The sequence below is a fragment of the Vanellus vanellus genome (genome assembly GCF_965231255.1).
Source record: "Vanellus vanellus genome assembly, chromosome: 1".
Taxonomy (NCBI): Eukaryota; Metazoa; Chordata; class Aves; order Charadriiformes; family Charadriidae; genus Vanellus; species Vanellus vanellus.
The window spans coordinates 26455112-26478340 of record NC_138905.1 but is presented as its reverse complement, the minus strand read 5'-3'; the positions used below and the strand labels follow the sequence as shown (position 1 = coordinate 26478340).

Below are 23229 nucleotides of genomic sequence, written 5' to 3'. Positions count from 1 at the left end.
ATAAAAATTCTGAAGTATTTAGGCCATCAGAGTTTTTTTTAAAAGAAATGTTGCCAATCACACACGAGTTTTAAAGTTTTAGATATAATCTCACTTCAATAATAGCAATTCATATGAATTAAACATAATGCTTTTGTGGCAAAAACTTCAAAAAACATTTGAAAAACACTGTCTCCACCACATTTAACCGTATAGTCGCTGTGACCAATAGTCAATCTTTTTACTATTTATTCTTTATCATCTCCCTTATATTTATGGGTTGCTTTTACAAAATGAAATGTTATAAAGAACAGAAGACATTTCCGTTTCCTTCAGAAAGCCCTGTTTTACAACCTGCTGGCAGATGAATCAATACCTTGTCCAAAGACCGGGAATAGTGAATTTTGCCTCCTAAAATCATCCCCATACTCCTGAGTCACGACTGCACGGTGCAAACCTCACTCAGCCCCACAGCTACAGCCACAGTCCCACGGACTCAGGGTGATTCACTGGGCTGAACAGAAACACCTGATGCGGGCAGGGGGTGACCCCTTTTCTGAGACAGCTGCTCTCCTCGACATTAAGCTATCTGTGAAAAACATTAAGGAGCAGCTCCACAGTTGTTGGTCGAAACGAGAAAGATTTGGTTCATTACAGGTTATGCTGCAGAGAAGAAAGAACACGCCACCCTCCTCCTCCAGGTACTCCTGCAAAACTGAGGGAAAAAGAAATAAAAGGATGAAGTAGTTTTCACTGCTGCAAGTATCTCTAAATGTTCCCCTCTTGCCAAGCAGCCGCTCTCCTATGTATATCCTAAAGCTCTACAGGAAAAGAACAGAGTCGCGGCAGCCCAGTCAATCAATTTTAAGGCTCTTTGAACAAGCCCTAGAAAAACAGAGACACCTCATAGCCTGAGCCCAGCGAAAGAAAAAAGTCTGAAAGCGTTCCAATTGACAGCTGAGACCTATTTCAGCAAGTGTGGTTAGATACTCAAAATAGGATTCTTTCCCAGAATGCTTATCAGTAGTCCTTACTAGGGAAGGGAATACTGTTATCATTCCTGGCACGTGGGTCTCTCCCCTGATGAAACCAGCCCCGTTCTGAATGCAGACTGGCTCAGGATTTGGGTAGCCAAGCCCAAGTGAGGTTACCCCGACCACGGACATTCGCCGTCTCGGAGGTCCACAAACACTGGTCTGGGAGGTTGGTCCTATATGAAAGGAGCCCTACCCCAAACAATCCTTGAATGAGGGAACCACCACCAAATCAGTTTTGGAGAAGTGCTACCTCAAACCCCACCTCCTGGACCTGGAGTGTCCTGTTCCAGCTGTCATGGGAGAAAACCCCTTTACTTTTTGAGCTGAGAAAGGCAATGAACTTCTTCACTGAAAAACTGAGCAGATCCCAGGGCCATCTGCAGACCCTGGCCTTGTGGGGCCTGTTGTTTCTCAGGGTGCCTTTGACACCTTGCTTGCTTTTTACTCCACAAGGACCATACGTGTATCTCGACTACCAGTTACACTCCTGCAGGAGCAATCCTGGGCTTACCCAAGGATGGCATACCAACCCCCAACAATTCAGTTTCTCCACAACAGAGTAAGTGGATTGGGTAAAGACATGTCAAATTAACTCACACTAGCAGGAGGACACTCCCAACTCCCACCCAATGCGTTCACATTCTAGGACTTCAAAATAAAAAAAGGCATTATGGAATTTAAGACAAAAGTAATTTTATTGTCTACCAAATCACACCTTGCTTTATTTTTCTTTTCTTTTACAAATTCCAAAACAAATGAAAGATTTTTTTTAAATGTAATTATTATGTAAAAACCCCATTGCCACAAACTACTGTACTCAGTGGAACAAATATATATTTCAGGAGCATGGCCAACTGTAAAAATAATCCTATGAAATAAACATTGTTCATAAAAATACAGTAAAATGCACTTTCCCCACCTCAATAAATACATTTTAACGCTGTTTCCAGTTGGCATTTTAAGCCACTAGAGAGCTCTTAATGAAGACGACGCCAAAGTATAATTTCTCATTATGTACTTTTACAATTATTGCAATAGCATCCAGAACCGTAAGCATTTTCCTTGTAGTCTTTTGTTTCTACCTTCAGGGGAATCACAGACAGGAGAAAAGATTTATCTATAAAAATGTGCTACTCCCATATTGATTCCCATTTTGGAAAGAACATTTAAGGTTTTCTTTCCTTTTCTTTTTACTAAAAAATAGTCCATTGAACAAACTGTTTCAAAGAAGAGTTCTCCAGAATTACTCAGAAAATTAAAGTCTATTGTCCAGAGTCATAGTTTTGTTTTTCATCCCTGTTTAATATATTTAAAGTTAAAAAATTAAACAGTTACGTTAGATAAAAATAGAAGTTTTAGATAATCTTTAACAACAGCTAAGATAAAGGTTTTGTTAGAAAAAAGAAAATCTTGTTCTTTTTACAAATCTTGCAAATTTTTAAATCCAAGTAGACTTGAATTGTAGTTCTGCTTTCCATGCACACACAAAAACACACAATTATATATACATAGATCCCTGATTAAGACATTTTCCAAATGGCTTATCAAAAATGTAAGTCACTTTCAGCTGAAGTTACATTTTCTTTGTCCAAAGCACAGTCCTTTCTTCAGAAGACCAGTATTTCTCTTTCCTTCCCATCGTGCTTCCTTTGAGGTTCTGTCTGTCTACCTGTGAATGAATCAGTGCCCAGTGAAGGAGTGCCTTTTCCAAAACAAGTAAAAGAAATCAGCTGTTTCATGGCTCTTCTAAGAGGCTGACAGGCTTTTCCTTCCTTCTATGCAGCTCCCCTTCACCTCCATTCATTAGCTGTTTTCTGAAGCATAGGAAGACTGGTATATTTGGCATACTCGACGGAATAGAATAAAAACAACAACAAAACCCAATCAAACCCCTTTGTGACTTCTCAGATTCATTGCGTCACCTATAGCTCTTCCATTTCAAAGTGTGTATTAAAGCTGTTCGCCATGGACGTGTGTTCAAAGATCCTTGTCAGGCTTGGTTTCAGTAGCTCCACGGAATGACATGACAGCTGCTGCGAGGTATCGCCCTTCAGGGCCATGATCTGATCTGCCCCGGGATCCCTTCTGTCGTAGTACAGAGCCCACAGCAAAGTAATGGTGAGGATCATAGCCAGGATCTGTGTTACTCCAATAGAGATTCCTAGAAATCTCAGCACTTGCAATTGCTTCGTCCCCCTCAAAAAAGTGTACATTTTTTTACCGCATCCCTATGAAACAAAAATAGATTAAAAAAATTAGTCAATATTATTTGGCTTGCATTTCCCATGGTTTAGCTCATCCTACCTATTGCTGGCTCTTCTGGCTCCCCAAAATTTCCCTCACCTCCTTCAAACAATACTTTGAAAATTATTTTGCCTTTTTTATTTGCTTCCATAATACCATCTTTAAGTTTTCTCATACACTGAGAGTTTACTGCATGTAACAATCTCCAAGAGATCTTCAATTCAGAAATCATTCAAAGTTGGTCAGAGTTCCTATCAACTATCTGATTTTTAAAGAAACTCGACTGATTTTGTAAAGGTTTAAAATCCATTAAATCCTCGTAATCCTCTTGTTTCTCTCCTTAAATTGCAGATCTTCAAGCTTGTCAATTATTTTAAACTCTTTAGACTTTTTCTACAAATAATACCACAACCTGAAGTTAAAACAATATTCTAGGAAATATCTACAGACCTGCATAACCTCATCAGTGTTTCTGCCCACCTTTTCTTTTTTACTGTTTTATCTGGACTCACTATATGCCAGTTTACTAGTTCCACAGAAAGTCCCTAAGGAGTAGAAAAATCATTACATTCCACACACCGTCTGAGTAAGAAGCATCGAACAGAAAAACCTTTAAGAGAGGACTTCTTACAAATTTCCAGAATACAGGGGGTACAGACAGATTTTACTTAGTAGTAATAATACCACATGTATGTGGCACTGCTCCTGCTTTTATTTTTGAACGAGAAGCATCTCCTCATTACAAAGAGCATATCTATTTATGTTAGTTACACTCCACCTACCTTCTCTATCTGTAGACTATATTTTAAAATTAACTGGCTTAATTCCTGATCTGAATGTAGAAATTTCTCTGTCAATTATTACAACAGCATTATAACAAGAGCCAGTTTTATCTCATATCTTGTGCTGGGCTGTTGCTACTTAAAGCACAGTAACGTCCCAAAGTCTTTGAAAAGAGTGTTGGTTATTTGCTCGGGGGGGGAAGATAAGAAAAAAAATGTCAACTTCGAGTCATTGTTAATGGGAGGCAACACTGAAGCCAACATTGTGCAAAATGACAGGGAAATCTACCGGTTCAAAAATGAACTGGTTTAGCACAGTGGTTTCTACATTTTTTCCCCTCCCGTAGACCGCCTCTGGCTTCAGCAGGGACCACCCCTGGCCACGGCAGGTCCCTGGGCTGACTCGGGGTACGTGCAGCTCTGCGGCCACGCAAGTACCAATACACGTCCCACAAACGGTTATATCAATGCAGGCTGTGCAGGCATTTGAGCTTGAAAGTCACCTCAGCGTATGACTGCCTTGTTTGGTTTCATTAACCACTGTGAGGTATCTGTAACAGCCCACCCTGCATCAGGCTCTGCGCAAACCCAGGCAGGCAGCTCGACCCTGCTCCCAAGGGCTGACCACCCAACGTGCTCTATTAAGATGACGGTCACATACACCACCTCTCCCTACCGTTGGGCAGGCACAAATCCAAAGCAGTTATTCAAAGAAGAATATCAATTATTATTATTTACACAGAAGAAGTCTGATGAACAAAAAGTACGTTAAAACATCACAAGGGGATGTTTCCTAGAAATGGAAATTTAGAAAGAGCAGTCGCCCTTTGATGGTTCAGCTCTTTCCAATCCGTCAGCGCATGCTCCAGAGTTTGCTTAAATAGACAAATAATTATAATAGAATGCTTCAGGAAAGCTCTGAAGCCCTCGTAAGGCAGCAACGATATGCAGGCACTGCCTCTGGGAACTACTGGACAACAGTGCAAAAACAAGCTATGGTACTTGCTGCTCAGAAGAGGTGCTGCACAGTCTTAGAAAGGATAAAACTTTGAAGGGAAGGCCCTGAGCTACTGCAGGCCGTGCTTATTCTCTATTCTACACTTTACAGGCTTTCACAGCCCAGAAATCCAAGGAACACAGCCACCAGGGGAAAATTCAGAGTAATAATCTGGATGGGATAACTCCATGGGTACCAAAAGGCATTGGTCCCAGCAGAGGACATCAGGAACCTATCAAAATGGGCACTGTCTTCCAAATGTCATTTTTGCATTTATATCCTTACTACATATTTCTTATAGCTTTTCTATGAAAAGAACGCAATTGATCAAAGTGACAGAATCTGAAGACAGGACATGATAAATAACAGTTTTCAATCACACTGAAATTCCTCAAAGCCAACAGTTTCAAATGCTGCAGTCCTGAACGTATTTGATGAAAGGCCTGATTCTTGCCGCCCACACAAAATTCATACTGCGGTCAACATATTCTCATTTAGGATCTAAATAAAATTAATATACTATATAAAAATTGTAGCAGAGTAAGTTAAAGGATTTCAGCGTCTTTGCTCCATTCATCATTTCAGTGTGTCATTTTTTAAACATTATCGTAGTTTAGACAGAACAAGGAATAAATGTGCTTTCTTTGAAATCTGAAAAGAAAAAAAAAATAAAAATCCCACATTGTAGCAAAAGCAATGTAATTGAACTTGATGAGGAACAGCAATTGTCATACTGGTGCCTTTTTTTCTTCCACTGGAAGACAGCGTTGTAATTACACTACCTTCCAAATTTGTTTTTAATTACAGAGAAACTGGCTGCACTTTAATACTTTTGATAACTTTAAGGGATGAAGGTACATGCTGGTCGCAATTTAAAAATGCTCAACCACAGCAGTATTCAAATTCAGTTCGTTTGTTGCCTAGAGGAAACATCCATTAGCAGAGAGCAGTAACATAAATGCCTACATCTCCTGCAGTACAGACACATAACTGAGACAAATTATGCCCAATCTAGATAGACTGCCTCCCTCCATTTAATGATGCTCCTACAGTTCTGCTCTAATACATGTTCAAAATCAGCTTCAAAATCAAGAAATATACAGCCACCCGTGTTGTCCCCACATTCAGGCATTTTATTTCTGCTTATGCAACACACTGATAGCCAGTTGCCTGCAATTAAAGAGTACATAAATATACTTTCCTTGGCAAAAGTAAAAGTTTGTCACTAAACAGGAAGCTCTTGTTGACAACTCAAAAATAGCATAAAACTTTGCAGCAATCATTCAGAAGAATTAGCTTCAAGCTTTGGATTAAAGGCCTGATTCATATTTATTACAAAGGCTATTTTATATTTTCAGTCTTAAAATGGAAACAAAGCATATACTTCTGAATTACAACATCACAGAATAAGGACCAGATCTTAAATAAGGCACTTCTCAGAGTAGAAAAGATAAGCCATCAGCATGTTCAACAGATCTGCTGCATACTCAAATTTTGAGTATACTCAAAATTACGCTAGGAAACAAAAGAAAAAATATTGAACACACAATTTTGATTTTCCTGAAGATACCAACTCCTAGCAATTATTTTATCCAGGCTACAGCTCCCGATCATAAGATGGGCAGAGGTCCCCTTGTCCTCAGACCACAATGAACCTCCGAGGCCACATCAACATCTGACACACCTCCCTCACAGCCACACTCTTTCCAATATTAGTCTGCTCCATGAACTGCACCAAAGCTGAAGCTGATCAGAATAAAACTAGCCCAAGAAAACTAACACATTTGAGAAATAGCTTTCAAAATCCACCAGTGGAAACATGATTCCTGCCAAAACTATTCTCAGGCAGAACTATGAGTAACCCACCTTTCTTTCTACAAAAATCATATTGTGAAGGGTTCCAACTTAGACTAGAGAAAGCTCTGAGACCCCAGCAGAAAATTACAGCACAGCTACAACAAACAATTTTATCAATCCCAGCCAAACCAAACTTCAGTTTTCTGAAGTATTACAAAGAATTTTTCTGAAGTACCAGAATGGACTAGCAAAGCATTTGCATAAGCCAATTTTAGGCTAGCGAGGCTAATCTCATCAGGCTCCCTCTCAAACCACCAGAGTACGCAAGTTGGTTTTGAATCACTTTCTTAAAAAGCTTTTCTCCTGCAATTCTCCAAAGCAGAAGTCAGACAGATTAGCCTTGCAAGTGTAAGTTGGTTTTCCATGATACTGATAAACATATTAGCAAGTATACTGGACGAGCCCGAGAGACAACCCACAGGCAAGCAACATGGAAAAAAAAAAAAGTATTTTGCCAACCAAATACGGTACATGTCTCAAAGAGCAATGGAGTATTTCTGTAACTAGTAAAACAGAAAACAGCCTGTCCCTTTTTGGAACAGATTCTGCAGTAGACAACAAAAAATAATTTTTTGCTAAGAGCAGAATCCATCCAAAATGCTCTAGGGTATGATAGGAAGAAACAGAAATGTGCTTTTCAGGTTTCTTTCAGAAAAAAAAGCCAGGCAGCCTTTCTTTTTATCAAGGGCGTCTCAACAGAGTCCTTATGTTCTACACCATCGTTACCTTTGGCTATTAATTTTCTCTAAGTAGAACCAAAAGAACCTGATCATACCAAGCGTGCAGAGAACCGCTTACCTGCACTATGGCTGTGGAAATGGAATGTTAGCAGAAGAGATGAGAAAACCTTGCAGTTTCAACAAGACACTCGTGTCTTCTCAGAAATTTTTAAGCTTCCTGAGCTCAAAAATTAGTATTTTATTGAGTGACATTGCTTACATACTCTTGCTTTTTCATGTAAGCAGGAAGGATGCTCAGGACAAATTAAAGTTCTGCAGCTTCCATACATCTACACTCCTTGAGGGCTCTCTATAGCAGAGTTGGGCTGTATGGTATCAATACTGGAAATGGTATTACAAAAACCAACCATTATTGCAGAGAGAGCCACAGTTCGTTCTTCTTCAAGAATGTGTAAGAGATTGGCAGTCCCCAGAAGCAGTCTGACTGGCTTTCCCATTCAGAGACTGATACTTCTAATGTGTAACCAGTGCTCCTGTGCAGCAAGCCTTGCCATAAGGCACGTGAGGCTCTACAAGTGGCTGGTGGAAAGAAAACAGCCACTGCCACCATCTCTAAGGCTCCCTGGCACAGACTGGCCTTCTGAGACATTTGCCTTTTGGCAGCTCTACCTTCCCTCTTCCTAGTGGAAGCACATGAGGCCTAGGATGGATGTCTGAAAGTCCAGGATAGACTATATAATTTCTGCTTCTAGAATCAATGCCATATAAATCTAGCAAATCACTCCACAGCAGTGATGCCATTTTGCCAAAATTTGATTGTTTCCTGCCAACAGCTCATACTCATCTTGGCTTGTTTATATAGTGAATTTCCCTGCTTCAGAGGTATCTCACCACGGCTCCTGAACAAGAGCCCCATAACAGATTCTTCTAAGAAAGAGTCTTGAACAGCGGTAAGAGACTGGGACAAGATAAAATGGTTCTTTGTGTGTTCTTCCATAATGCAGAGTTGTGCTGTCCACTAGAGAAATGTCCATGCTGCAGCATGTGATAGCACGCTTCTCAGGCCTGTCCTCCTTCTTATCCACCCTATATTACTCTTAAAGCACACAAATGAAGAACACAACTCTTCTCAGAGCCTCCTAACTACTTGGCTGAGACAGGCTTTTTGTTGCTACTGGACTACCTGGACTGTTGGTCATTCTGATATTACTGAATGCACAATTAAAGGTCTTCAAAGGTCAGTTAGCATTAAAAAAAAAAAAGGTAGGTAGCAGTTTCGGGACAAAGGTGACTTTGGACAACTTTTTTGTGAGAACAGTTAAGAACAGTTTTAATAGAGAACACGTTTACTTTTTTTTTTTTTATAATTTTTACCCTAAGAACAGTAATGACTTCCTACCATGATCTCCTCCCTTACCCACTTTTTGAGTTCAAACAGGTCCTCTCCTTGTTTTGAGGCTTTTTTTTTTAATTATTCTTTTAAAATAAAAATCCTGCTGTAATGTAGTAGTTAGAAAGAAAGAGCATTTTCACACAAAGTTTCTATGCATGCTCATAGCAGACCGACTCAATTACCTGCCTCCTTTCATGAGCCCTGCTAACAAGAGACCTCTCATTTTCCAAAGGACTTCTCAAAAGCATCCTTCACTGTACATACCACTAGAGCCCTCATTACCACAAGGTAAGTAGAATTTCTCTTAGTTTGGCAAGCTGAAGATTGGACAGTGCACAAAACCTAATTTTTTATTTTTTGACTGGAGCAAATTTCAACTCCAACTTAACCAATATAAAACAAAACCATACCTAAGATGTTAACTGCATTGCTATTAAGTTATCTCATTTCCACGTAAGGGTGGGTGAGCTCATTCTTTCTTTCTTCCTTCCTTCCCCATCCCATCCCCCTTCAGCATTAATAAATAACAAACATAAATAAACACAATAAACACTTTCCATAAACACAACTGCTCTACAAAACTTTCTGCTGCACCGCAAGTGATGAGTTTGGAAAATGACTGGATCAGGAAGAACATACAAAGTGTTCCGAACTACCCACATTTTTCTTCTTACCTCCTGATAAAGGTCACTGAGATCCTCATGGTGTGCCTGCTTAGAGCATCCTGGGAACTCTCTGACACAACAGGAGTCAGGCGGCCAGTCCATCTCTGTCATTTCCAGCCAGTCTGTGAAGTACACCACCCCACAACATTTAAACTGCAAAGGAAGGATTAGCCAAGATCAGCAATAATGATGCTACTTCTTCATAAAAGTAGGTGATCAAACAAGCTAAATAAATTCCTATTAACAACTTACAAAATATTTACATAGGACTAAAAGCATCTACAAGAGCTTCCACGTATTTTCTTCTGCCGTACTTTGACATAAAAGCAATGTGAAAAATGTAACGTAGTGACCAATGAACACCTCTAGAAACAGCCAATTATATTGCTCTGCCCTTTAAATCCCACTGCTCCCTCAAAGGATGCTTCACAGTAATTGATACTTATAATTGATAAATAACCCTGTAATTGATAAATAACCCTGTAATTCTGCTATCCTTACTACAAGGAACTAACATATGATAATTTCTTGTCAAAAGGGTGACTAACGAACAACCGAAGGAAGCAGTAGGAAATGACGATTAAGGTCTTATTAGTGAGAACTGTTCCTGCAAGGCTACAACTATCTGTTGAAAACCACATGAGAAAAAGATTTATCTGAATACAGAAAAAAGAAAAAAAAATTAAAACAGCGAGCAAAAATGGTATAGAAATCACAAATGCTGAAAGGAAAAAGGGAAAAAGGAAGGAGGGAGTATCACACTAAAATAAACACTGCAACAGAATCAATCATAAAAGTACGAAGTCTGGCTGCAAAGCAGATGAGCCATAATTGGCTATAAAAACCACCAGGACTAACAACCTGTTTTCTCCTCTGCAAAGCACACCAAGGGATTTAAAGCCAAACGACCAGCCTACCACATTCCTAGCTGCTTGCACATAAAAAAGGGCTGAAGCAGCTACATTAGATTTTCTTCACCATTGGATGGGGACTCGATATGACAAAAAAATGCCTTGCTGCAGGAACAAGATGCTGCTTCTTTTTCTGTCTGGATGTTCTCCAGTACCAGCCTGGTTCCTTTTTGAGCCACGGGCTTGGGAAAATTTCGCCCCCCTTACCCACTTCAGAGTCAGAATTCTGTGTACTATGGCACTCCTCAGCCACAATCAAGCAGATCAGTGCCCAGACACCACGTTGGCACACACTGTACCCTGACATCACCACTCCTCTTACAAATCTCGCTTCTTCCTTTTTCGCCACAGCTTTAATGTCTCTGTTTTTATCTGTTCATTAGTCAGTCAAAATTCTCCCAACACGGGACTTTCGAAGGAAAGCTCAAACTTTGGCTCCTCATTGTAATTGCAAAGACAACCTCATTGAATATCCTTTTCTTACTCTCAAATCTTTTCTTCCCCTTGCCCAGTTCTTCCTTCCTGACTTCAGTTGACCCATCCCGTCTTCCTTAGCATAGTCACAACTCTGATATTAAACCAGCACAGGGGTTGGGGGGGAAATAGATTTCCTATCTCTCTCAGATGTTAAAAGATACAGAAGAAAGAACACAAAGCTGATTGGGAATGAATCTTTGGGAACAAAACTGTAATTACAATTTTTTTCTTTAGGAAAAAAAAATTGTAATGCTGACGGAAAAAGGGTCCTAAGCACAGTGCTCATTCAAGCACAAAGCACAGAACAGGCTCACACATCCACTGAGTTATGAGTAGAAAGAATAAAAATGAGAGCCTACCAATTAACTAGGAGCTGTAAAAGAACCTTCTCAGTTCACTTCAAACTTTCCCCACATCATTCCTCTAGTCAGAGATGCAATATAGGAAATCTAACTTCTAAATGGTAGTTTTTCTCCCCTGAAGAGTTAAGGCATAGTTGAAGTTTTATTACTAATATTCATATTAAAACCAGCCATTATGACGACACTACAACAACCAGGAGGATAAGAAGCAGGTTTAAACCTATACATTTAAACCAGGATACAGTATCAGCTCTATTCAGGGAAACAGAGACTATTTAATTATGTTATCTCAGGTACAGAAGAGACACAAACACTACCTGCATATGAAGGATTACTCTCTTTCACAGAGCACTTCCATAGCCAGAGTAGGGGGCTGGGGAGGGTGGGGGATGTTTAACCTCATGTAGTCCTCACTCCTTCTTTCAGGTTTTAGTATAAATACAGACTAACCAAGTGCTGCCAGGAAATGTTTAAATAAACAGGAAATCTGTGCAACAATGATAGATTTCAACATTTCAACAAGGGCAGCACAATGACAGGCATTTAAAGAGTTCTCTTCCTGCACGTGAGTCATATTTGGAGTTAATGGGTTTTACCTTGGGCAATTCCATGTTTTTGTAACATAATAGTTCATTCTTTAAAAACAGTTCTGAATTTTAGTAGGCCAGAGGGCAAAGCTGTGAATACACAAGACAGCTTTTTGGTTTGTTTGCCGCACCCACCAGGGTCAAAGGAAATAAAAATCCTGATCACTTTCTCTAACCTCAGCCAAAGAGACAGTGTTGGCATCTTTTCGCAAACTTCCCTTCCTGCTCAATTCCAGTTAAACTCATCTTAACCATGACAGCCCCGTGAAAGGAAACTAACACGGCACACAGGAAGGGGAGCACAGTTTAATATTGAAATAGCATACAGAAATGTTTATTTTACTTTACTTGCATATTTTAAATTTTTATATACATCATATTCTTGTATGTTATAATTCTAAAAGGTGTTGGTGTCCTAACTTTACTGGCGAAAGAGAAGACGGTGTCAGCAATTTAACTGAATTCAGGAACATTGGGGTTTTTTGGTGTTTCAGTGTCTTTAGGGCCTACAAAAGCTCAAGAGTTGGATATCAAGTGATGTTAAAAGATACCATCACTATACAGGGTTTCACACGAAATGAACTTGCATTACCTATTCACTTAAAAACAAACCTTTTCCTTTAGCATATAAATAACATTTACTAAGCACGTATTACTTCAGCTCATGAATTAACTGTCGTCTTACCTCCCTCTGGAAGAAATTCCAAGCGTGGGTCAGCCACTGGTACCTAGGTAGGCCATAATTGGTCATTCTGGCTTTCAGCGTGATCATATCAGACCACTGCACTGGAACCTGGAGCAAGGAAAGAAAAGCAATTCACACAACAGAAAGCCAATAAAATAGATCAGCTGGCCTGTGGCTCCAAACCCAGAATTCCATCTATTCTGAGCTCTTTCCAGTGCACTGACCAAAGTAACTCTGTATTCAAGCAAAACAGGGAAACAAGTGCTTCAATGTTTATGGTACTGAAACTTTAGGAGTCTTTATTAAAACATCAGGAAAAAGTTTTTTGAATGTACAAATTAATGTACACTGGAAAAGGAGCTGCGTTTTGGAGATATTCAGAGACAGTTGGGTACAATTTGATTACATCATTACCAGATTATTTTTCCTATCTGCCCTAAAACTTGAACCGAGCCCCACCCAAGTAATCAGGGATGGCATTTGTCTGCCCCAGTTTACGTATCTCCTTGGTGTTGTCTTAGTCAATAAAAAACGCAGCCATACAGGGCAATTCATTTCATCTCAAGATAAATATTTTAAACAGAGCAGATGAATCATTCCCTGGAAGTCTCAAACCCACTTCACTGTCTAAGGTGACAAACTTAGATTTAAACATCTAACTTCTAAATATATAAAATCGTTTGAGATTAATTCTACCCTGAGAGTCTTTTCAGTGGCTTCCTGGCTTTGCCCGGAGTCCCACACACAGATACCTGAACGTGCTTGGTTTCAGTATCTTGCTCAAGGACAGTAACGAGAAAGCTCAGGCAATGAGGCCGTGTGAATTTTTCTTCTTCACACAAACTCACAGCCCTGTAAATCTTTTCTTCTGAAAGAAGGATTCTCAAAGTATATTTCTACTTTTTATCAGGGAGCACAGCGACAGAACAAGGGTAGATTTAGATCAGATATTAGGAAGAAATTCTTTACTGTAAGCGAGACACTAGCACAGGTTGCCCAGAGAAGCTGTGGAGACCCCATCCCTGGAGGTGTCCAAGGCCAGGCTGGATGGGGCTTTGGGCAACCTGGTCTAGTGGGAGGTGTCCCTGCCCATGGCAGGGGGGGTGGAACTAGATGATCTTTAAGGTCCCTTCCAACCCAAACCATTCTATGATTCATATCTGACTCCTCAGAAGTGAGGAGCTGGTGTTCTCTGTTGTCAGTCTATGACTCTCAATTATTAATTTTTTCAAAACAATACAAGCAAGTGCTATGGCACCTGGCAGGCAATGCAATTAAGAGTCAAGATAAGAAACTAACTTCTGCTCAGCAGCACCAATTTCAGCCTGCCAAACTAAAACAAGGAGCTGAAGACTTCGCAGTTGCCCTTCTAGGCACATGTACCATTCATGCTGAGTTTTGCCTTGTTCCCATTAGCCTTAATACTCATGGTGAAAGAAATCACAATTGCAATATCAACTTTCATTTGGAGGGCAGGGGAGCCCACCTACTCTAGCAGCCGTGACTTAGCAATCCCATTCAATTTGGAGTGAACAGCAAGGGCATTCTGCCAATAGCAATAAATGTTATCTAAGGAAAAAAAATCACAGTACTTCCCAAGGAGCATGGTCTTTGTCATACAAGATGCTCTACAAAAACACAGGGACAATCAAGGCCTGCCTGACCCCGTAATCCAAATAAGAAAATTCAATAATATTTTGTTACGGTTGCTAAGTTATCCTACAATTTCGAAACTGTGGTAAAGCTTCATATATTATAAATATGAATATATTAATAATATCCCAGAAATTTAACATACCTTTCACTTAGCAAGATTTTTATTTCTTAAACTATAAAGCACTGAACTCACAATTGTCCACATGAAAAAAGTGTTATCAGTGGAGTACTGAAACTATTCAGAAAAACAGCATCACAGTATATATCTACTGCAAACATTTACACTAGTCACTATAATATAATAATATGGGTTTGTACTCAATGCATTTCTCTTTCTACTGCATTGGAAGTTAGCACTCTGCTTTCTTTGGATAATATTTGCTATCACTGCAATTAAGCTCATATTTGCTAGACTATTTTTTTATTATCTTATTTGAGTTGAATACAGTCCAAGGTTACGCATGTAACACAAGGCATCCAACTTCTTTATGAAAACAGTGGAAAGCAAGAAAAAAAAAAATCAAGAAGTGAGAGAAGGAAATTAAAAGCAAGTCAAAACAAACCAAACCCCGCTGTAGGAAGGCAATTTGAATTCTGGAGCTAAGGAGTGATATTGGAATCTGTATGTTTGACTGCTCCGAGAATGCCAACTCAAACTAAGGACACTGATGTATCTACTAAATAGCTTTCCATCGGCTCATGCATGCAGTAGTGCACGATACATGATCTTGAGATGCATTTGTTTGATTGTAAACCAACAATTTTGTGTAGTGTGGAGACAAACAAAAACTAGAGATTCTATGATTTTAGCATAAGTTCTGTAAAGCTCAGTTTGCCGTTGAGATCTACTTATTATTATTTTTCTAATGAGTCCCAAGGCTTGACCAATGCCCAAGAAAGCCAAGAACCCACGCTGGCTTTTCAATCTTGTGGGTGGAATAAATTAGTCATGAGGCACACTTCACACCGAGAGCTATCATGAGCTGGAAGGAAAATTGTTTATACACGGACTCTTACAGCAACTTGTCCACACGCCAAGGAGAGCCCACATTGGATCAGCAGAGGCGGTTATGACTCGGTGACATTTTTGACAACATCACCCACCCACCTACACTAAAGCCAACCGATTCTCTGAAACCTACCAGGGGCTCGTGTGATTTCATGCTACGCTGAAATCAACATGACATCAAGTCACCCCCGTGGGTGTAAGAGGGAGTCTTATCTTTATCAAGTAGAGCAGGAGAAAGCGTGCTCTAGGGAAGTGACCCGCACAGGTATGAAAGAACCACTGAAAAACAACTGTGTTCTTCCAGACTGCCACATTCCCTATGGGTTTCAGCATCGAGAAACCTGAACCTGGCCCACCTCATCATACAAAGAGCAGTAGTGCTAGGACAAAGGAAATAAGAAGAGGAAATCAGATGGAAAGAGAAAAAAAAGAAAAAAACAACAGTATTTCAGGGGATAAAGAATAATAATAAAAAATACATATAAAGGGAGACAAGAAAAGAGACAAAAAAGGAGTAGTAGTTGATGAAGAGGTTTTTTTCTGTTCTATTTGCATGCTTATGTTCATACATTCAAACTCCTGGGAGAAAGAGGAAGAACTGGAGGAGCGTGGAGTATCTGGGTTCACTGTGGCCCACTGCAGAAGGCACAGACATGGAGCTCAGCACTGCTTTTCTTGGCAAAGGGGTGCAGGGACAGCTGTTTTCTGCAGGGAAGCAGCATCACTAGTGCCTTAACATATGGTAGGGCTATGCCAGCTTTTATCAAACTGTCCCAGGTTCGGGTTTCACTAGCATAGCAGGTAACTGAAAGCTTGGGGGTCACACGAAAACACACCGTAACTTCACGTTCTCTAACTGAATAGTGAAGGCTGGAGAAGGCATGTACCAGTGACTGAAGGCGATGTTATTTCAGGCAGCTTCCACTGACAAGATTTCTGTGGAAAGATGGATGTTAGTTATAACTGTCAGCCTTGGCAAAACCCCCGCAGAGGGCAGCTGTGCCCATAGGATGAAGCATGCCTCTTGCGTTCCCAATTTTAAAATGCATCAACCTAAGCTGGCATTTGAAGTAAAGGGATAGCCTTAGTCACTGTTACATTAGAACACCCCTCTGGAATCTGTACCGCAAGGGAATGAGTGCTGCCACGTAACTTCAGACTTCAAATCTGCCAGAAATTCCTTTGGTCCCAGTACCGGGTAAATATCAAGAAAGCTCCCTCCCATCTTACCGCTATGTAATTGCCACTCACAGTTGGAAAGACCACTATATTGGGCATATCTTGGCAGCTCAGAGAAAATAGTTGTGCCTCTAATCATAAAAATGTACCAGACTGAGTACAAGACAAGGATATAGCAGCCAGCAGAATAACATTTCAGTTTAATTCCTGCTTAACACTCACCCATTTTCTTGCATGATGGTTACAAGTCTTCAGTTTGAAAATTAAAGGTTGGTACAGCTATAAAAACTAGACAGAGATAAAACTTCTTCACAAGTTTACAGAAGAGTGTTTTATAGCTAAGACATGTTTTGCTTAAAACTGGCATTTATAGCTTGTGGAGGCAGTGTGAAAATTTCGGCAGACAGCAACTCCTCTATTGAAAGAACACTCTGGGTTTACCACATAGTACACTCAGCTATAGCTGTTTAAAACATGAAGAATTTTGGGGGCAAAACTCTTTCAAATTCGCACATCTCCTCTCTCAAAATACTTATCTTAAGCCTGAATTTCATGCTTTATCCTCAAAACTTCCACTGATTTCAATAAGAACCTGCCTAAGCAAAAATTAACAAAAAGTAAAATCCTTAAATCAGGGGCTACAGGATTTGGCTCTCAAATATAGAGGGGGTGGGGAGAAACCCAGAGAGAACCTTCCAGACAGACAAGCTTTCCCAGAAGAATTCTCCGATTAAAAAAAAAAAAGGTAGTCACATGAAATTAGGCTGTCGGAATAATGAACAAAGATAAACACTACAGCAATTAGAAAACAGCTAGCTAATGGAAATCTTTGTTTTCTTCTGTTGAGAAAATCCAGCCTCCTTTTCTGACTCACCGTTATTTCCTGCTCATAGGTCCAAACACCACAGGCCAGTTCAACGCAGAATATCACAAGCAAGCTTCCAAAGTACTGCAGAAACCAGAATGGTCTTAGTTATTTTTGATACTCAGAACAACTTTGGAAAAAAATAAAAAGACAGACTTAAAAATATTAAAGGACATCTCAAAACATTAACATTTCACATGAGTGAAGACATGGAATCTGAAATACATTTTTGTAACCAAAATATGAAAGATTCATGCAGCAAACTTTCTAAAAGTTTAAGTCGTGACATTTCTTACGAACTTAACATGAAGCATATGAACATTACAATGGGAAAATAAATTCATTTCTTTGTTGCCCAAGAGTACAGGGCTATCATGACACATTATGCTACAAAAGTTGCAAAGAGGACAATCTTTTTTTCTCTCATAAACATGGAAAAAAGAAACCTTTTCTTTCAGTTCTATCCATTTAAGCAACATATCCAAATCATGCTAATAGTAAAAAGGGGGAAGAAAAAAAAATAAAAAAAGAGAAAGTTGACAAGAGTGAAGCAAACAAGGTTCTTGAAAGCTATGTTCTTATCAAACATATTTGAGGTCAGGCAGAAATGTATAAATATTTCTTGAGATGGATTGAAATATCTTTGTTTATTACCAGATCTAACCCTTGAACTATTTAAAAACAGAAAATACATGTATAAATGAAGAAGCTGTACAGGTCTTGGTAATGACTGTTTAGAAAAACTGGTTGCTGCACTTAAAAAGAGGACTATCTTCTGCATAGCATCAACAAACCCTTTCTGAACTTCAGGATAAAGCTGCATGGAAATTATGACTGCTTTAACTGGTGTTAGCTATTAGAAGTAAGCTATTTATCTTTTATTTAAAGCAGAAGTACAGTTCCATTCATTATCAACTCCACACTTTCTTCCATGTCCATGGACTGAGCTCCCCCTTGTTCTCAGTACACAAGACAAAGTTACTGACTTCACGAGTTTTTATTTTATTTGGAAATCAAAGAAACACCATCACAATATAACATAGAAGAGAATAAATATACAATGCCATTAGTAGCATACATGCCAAAAGGCCTCTAATTTGGTCATTTCATTCTGTAATCTAAGATGGGTATAAAAGACACAAAATGTGTACTGAGGATAAGTGATTTTTTTTTTTATTAAAAGGTCAGTAAACTGTATTATTTAAAATAGAGACAATAAATCCACAAGGGTTAGGATTTAACAGTCACCTACATGGCATCTTCTTCAATCACACAGTCTGGAAATGAGCAAATCACAGATACCTTGACAGCTAATGAACAGTGTCTTGCTTTAACTTCTACTTGCTGATCAAACCTAACTTCCCGAATTAGGCTTATAGACATGAACAGCCAAATTAAGAACACGCATGTAAAAATATCCATGTGAATTTTCAAGAGAAAGCAGTACTCATATCTGCCCCCAGCAAAAGTCTGATCAATACAGATAATGTTGAAAGAAGAAACCCTGTTTTACTAGTCTCCACCACATTACATTGCATCTTCTTAGTCGTTATAGCTGAGCAACACATTGTGTATCCGTACAAATCAACAGTATGAGCACATGCAGAGCTCCAGTATAGGCCTTCAATAACCAGTAAGTTCATCCTCCAGAGGTCCAAGAGAGGAAAAAAATTTGAGTCATACCTCATAAGAACAATGATGCTTTCTCTAAAAAAATAATGAGCTTCTAGACAACGTATCCACCATCACTGTAGTGCCCGCAAGTTATGCAAAGGGTTCTTAAAAAAAAAAAAAAAAAAAGTGGAAATCTGTTTGGCAATGTATTCACTTCAGGAGGAAAGAATGCCACATGCTTTAAGTCTTCAATTCATACAAAAAAAATGTTTAAGGACATCATGGGTAATACTGACATTTTCAAGAGGGCAAACAACTAAATGTTTAGGTGAAAAGCAAATTTGAGTTCTCAGCTGTCAAAGAAAATGTCAGTGGTTTTATACTCTAATTGAATAACAAGCCTGGGACTGCCTGCCATCCCCAAATCTTATGCAAAAACTCACTGATTAGAGTGAAAGCGATAGATCTGGGGGTGTACATGTGGCATTCTCTGGAAAACTCTTAATTTGCAGTTCCTTGTAACACTTCATTCATTCACAAATCTTAACATTTGAAAACTCCTCGGTTTTGTCAGCATATAGTTAAGAAAGTTTCTGGTAACAGTTGGAGACAGAAGAGCCAAGACCAAGATTTTCTCCAGTTACTGAATATAGCTTCAGATAGAAAACTATTAAGCCAGATTCACCCCTAAACCACTTCTGGGTCTGCCAGGAATTGAACGCTCCTGACTCTAGCTACAAATGGACACATCAAGGCACTGCAGAATTAAGCCTTCTGTCCTGAGAAAGCACATCATCTGCCCATAAGGCAAAACACAAAAAAAAAAAAAAAAAAAAAAAAAAAAGACACAAAGAATTTACACACACATGAAAGCCCATTCTAGGAACTGAGCAATTGCAGGCACACCAAACCCACACACAGGAGCTTCAATTTCACTCTGCTGTGGAAGGGGCATATTATACCTCTCTCTAAATGTAATGGTTTGCAAAACAAATAATTCCTATATAAGTTGTGTGTGGGAAAAAAAAAAATCCTCTAACCATTATTTAAATTTATTACCCCTAATTTCCGTCTTCCAAATACAGAAATTATTACTGGCTTCAATGCTTATTCCTTGTCCCCAGTTAAATTCCCACAGGAGTCTGGATGCTAAATGCATCTTCCTCCATTTACACACTTCTACTTTTTGCCAGAAACAGGGACTTGGTTTTGAAGCAAGGCCTAATATTTCTTCCTATGGGCTGAGTGGCTACATTTTGTAAAGGAGACTATCTCACTGAGGAACACCACTCGGCATTACCCTCAAAACTGCACCAGTAGGTCACTGATACCACCTCCTACAACACACCTCCCTCAGAGCACTCTCAGCCACTGCTGTGGTATTTTCAACTGATTTTTTCTTTTCTTTGGTTTGGTTTTGGGGTTGTGTTTTTTGGCAGGGAGAGTGTAGGATAGGAAAGGCACAGAAGGGAGGAAATGGTTTTGCAAAGACATCTGCAGGTTATCATAAAATTAAAAAAAAAAAAAAAGTCTACAAGCAGTAATGCAAAGCCACGATCACTTCAAGAACTAGAGACCTTTTACATGGGAAATCCTACAGACTTTTAACACTCTTCTTTTGTAGATAATTGGTAATCACTATCATTCCCTCCCTAGTCAGACTATGCCGAATCATCAGAAAATTGAAGTGGTGCCTTCATCCTGTTACAAACCCAGAAGAGTCAGTTTCATGGAAAGATTTCCTCCAGTAAGGCTGTGGGAACGCTAAAATATTGCTTCCTTGAGAGAAGCTGAATGACTGAAATGCTCTTTTCAAAGTAACAAATCAATGTAAAAATATTTGCCTTTTAAAAAAAAAAAAAAAAAAAAAAGAGTAATTCAGTAAACCTTTACTACTCCTCACTGAGTCACGGACACGTATGTGGCCAAGATCCTAAGCTTCAGCATCCCTGCAGTGTCAAACGGATGTGAACAATTAGCAGAAATTTGTTGTCCCGTAACTTCCTCGTTAAACTTGCTCACCACCACTGGCCCCAGGGGAGGAAGGCAGGCAGGTAGCAGCTCAGTAAAGCAGTAGCTTTCCAACAGGAGCATCTCCTCTAGTACCTGAAACCTTGCAGAAGCACCTGGATTTTTTAAGCAGCGATGCGTATGTATGGGTGGCTCCATCCCCAGAGCACAGAGCTGCTGTATTTTTCCAGCACATCAGTTCCGAGACAGAGGTGAAGGAACTAAGAACGCAGGAGTTCAGGAGAATCCCATTCCCCTTTCTTTCTTGTGCAAGAGAGTAAAAAAGAAAGGAGGAGGAAGAGAAACAGAAGTCATTACCACAAAAGCCACTTTCAAAGAGATGTAGAAAAGACAGGGGGATGAAGGGCCAAGGAAAGATACTACACATATTCCCTAAGTAGTCACCAAACCCTCTTTTGCTGGAATACTCTTCATGTGCATGTGACACAGGTGTTAAGAGTGACCACAGCTGACATCCCCATCCTGCCCTGAAACCTCTGACGCAGAAACCACACACATCCACAGCAGGGAAACCCACTCACAGCCAGTGCAGAGACACTGTGAGATCATACTCAGCTACTACAAGATATAACCGCCTCCAGAGAGGTCTTACTCTTGTGAAAGTCAGACAACCATAGTCCACTTCTACAGGGCATTCGTCTATAAGACAAAAAGGACAGTAGGATAGTGGAACATATGGAATGGAAATCCAAGGATGGTGAAATTCAACTACAAAAGGCAGGTAACCATCAAGTAAATAGTCAAGGACAAAAAAAAATAAACCAAAAATGGGGATTAGCATTTCAGTAATAGGTTTTGTGCTAATTCATATGGCCAGTTTCAGATAGGTACCTGCATAAAGGCTATCAGAACCTGATAAAGCACTACATGGTATTTTCACCTATGCATGAAAAAAAATCAAAATAATTTAAAACTATTTTTAGAAAGAGCTGTATGGACTATCTAAATAGGATGAAGACTTTTAGTCTGAATAAAACTCCTGCACACAGCAGTGGCATCCCGTAAGAAGATACAAGCTCCATATATGGAGCATATATGCATATATGCTCTAGCATATGCTCAAAATGTCTTCCTATTTCTCTGTCTAGGGCTAACAACAGAACTACAAAATTAATTTGTCCTAATTAAATTGTGACGGGTTTTTTGCTATTCTGCTTGCTCTACCAAACTAAGTTAACGACCACCACCACAGAACACATTACAGGAACACATTTCTTTCTTGATCATCTCAACCATTCAGATACAAACACAAATAAAAATAGCAAACCCAAGCACAAAATCGCTATTACTGAATCTAAGATACTTCGCATTCATTTAAAAGGTCTTTGTTCCAACAATTCCCATTCAGTTCAGACAACAATGGTCAACAGCACACACAAAGTGCCTCTCAACACAAAATCTCTCCCTTGTGGCTTTCTACCCTGCTGAGTATGGGATTTTTTATTGCAATCACGGGCAACTGCAGGGAAGGATATAAAGCATGAAGCACAATATTTTATGGTGGGTTTTTTTTTCAGAGATGTAATACAAAACTCTTAGTGTAGTTCTAGACATTTTTTGTCTTGAATATGCCACACAATTCCTGCAATTAATCACTTAATATAATCTGTCTGTGCTTTTCAGGCAACAGGTGAAAAGAATGGTGAAAAATAACCTTCTATTATGTGGCAACAGGACGATGGAAAAACTGGGACTTCAGAAAACAGAGTACATGGAGGGAGTTTGTAAAAATCTTGCTCCTCTTCCCACCCCAGTCCCCATTTTAAATACCCTTCTTGAAAGTACTTCCAAGAACACAGAATTTTTCAGAGATTTTTTTTTGTCAGTGGAAATATTAAATTCTAATTATATGTAGTAAAGGAAAATTAGAGTTAAAACTCTACTATCCTTCACACTGCCTTGGCTATTGCACTGAATACCCAGTGCCCTATTATCAGCCACTGCGATAATCCCACTGGCACAGATATAAAAACCACATGACTGTCCTCTGAGGGTGCCCTTCCAAACTCCAGTGTAAGCATTATGCTAGAAATGAAGCTAAGAGCAGGAGCCCCCATAGAAATCTGATGACTTAGGGTACTTAGTGACCAATGAGTGACTATGGCCCTCTCGTGTCAAGCAGTCCAGGTGGGTAAGGGCAACCATACTACAAAGACATTCTTACCCAACTATGTTGGTATATATATGTATGTGTGTGTGTGTGTATATATATATATGTT

General features: G+C 39.4%; 1 protein-coding gene across 1 annotated transcript in view; it reads right to left on the bottom strand.

Moving 5' to 3' along the window:
• Positions 1-1716: 1716 nt before the first annotated feature.
• Positions 1717-23229, bottom strand: part of TSPAN12 (tetraspanin 12) — a 46562-nt gene continuing 25049 nt past the window's right edge. Inside the window, exons 5-8 of the mRNA XM_082486106.1 lie at positions 17375-17449; positions 12657-12764; positions 9644-9787; positions 1717-3244 (exon numbers count right to left, since the gene is read on the bottom strand). Of these exons, the coding sequence (XP_082342232.1) occupies positions 2939-3244; positions 9644-9787; positions 12657-12764; positions 17375-17449 (633 nt within the window). The 3' untranslated portion in view covers positions 1717-2938. The remainder of the gene's footprint in view (positions 3245-9643; positions 9788-12656; positions 12765-17374; positions 17450-23229) is intronic.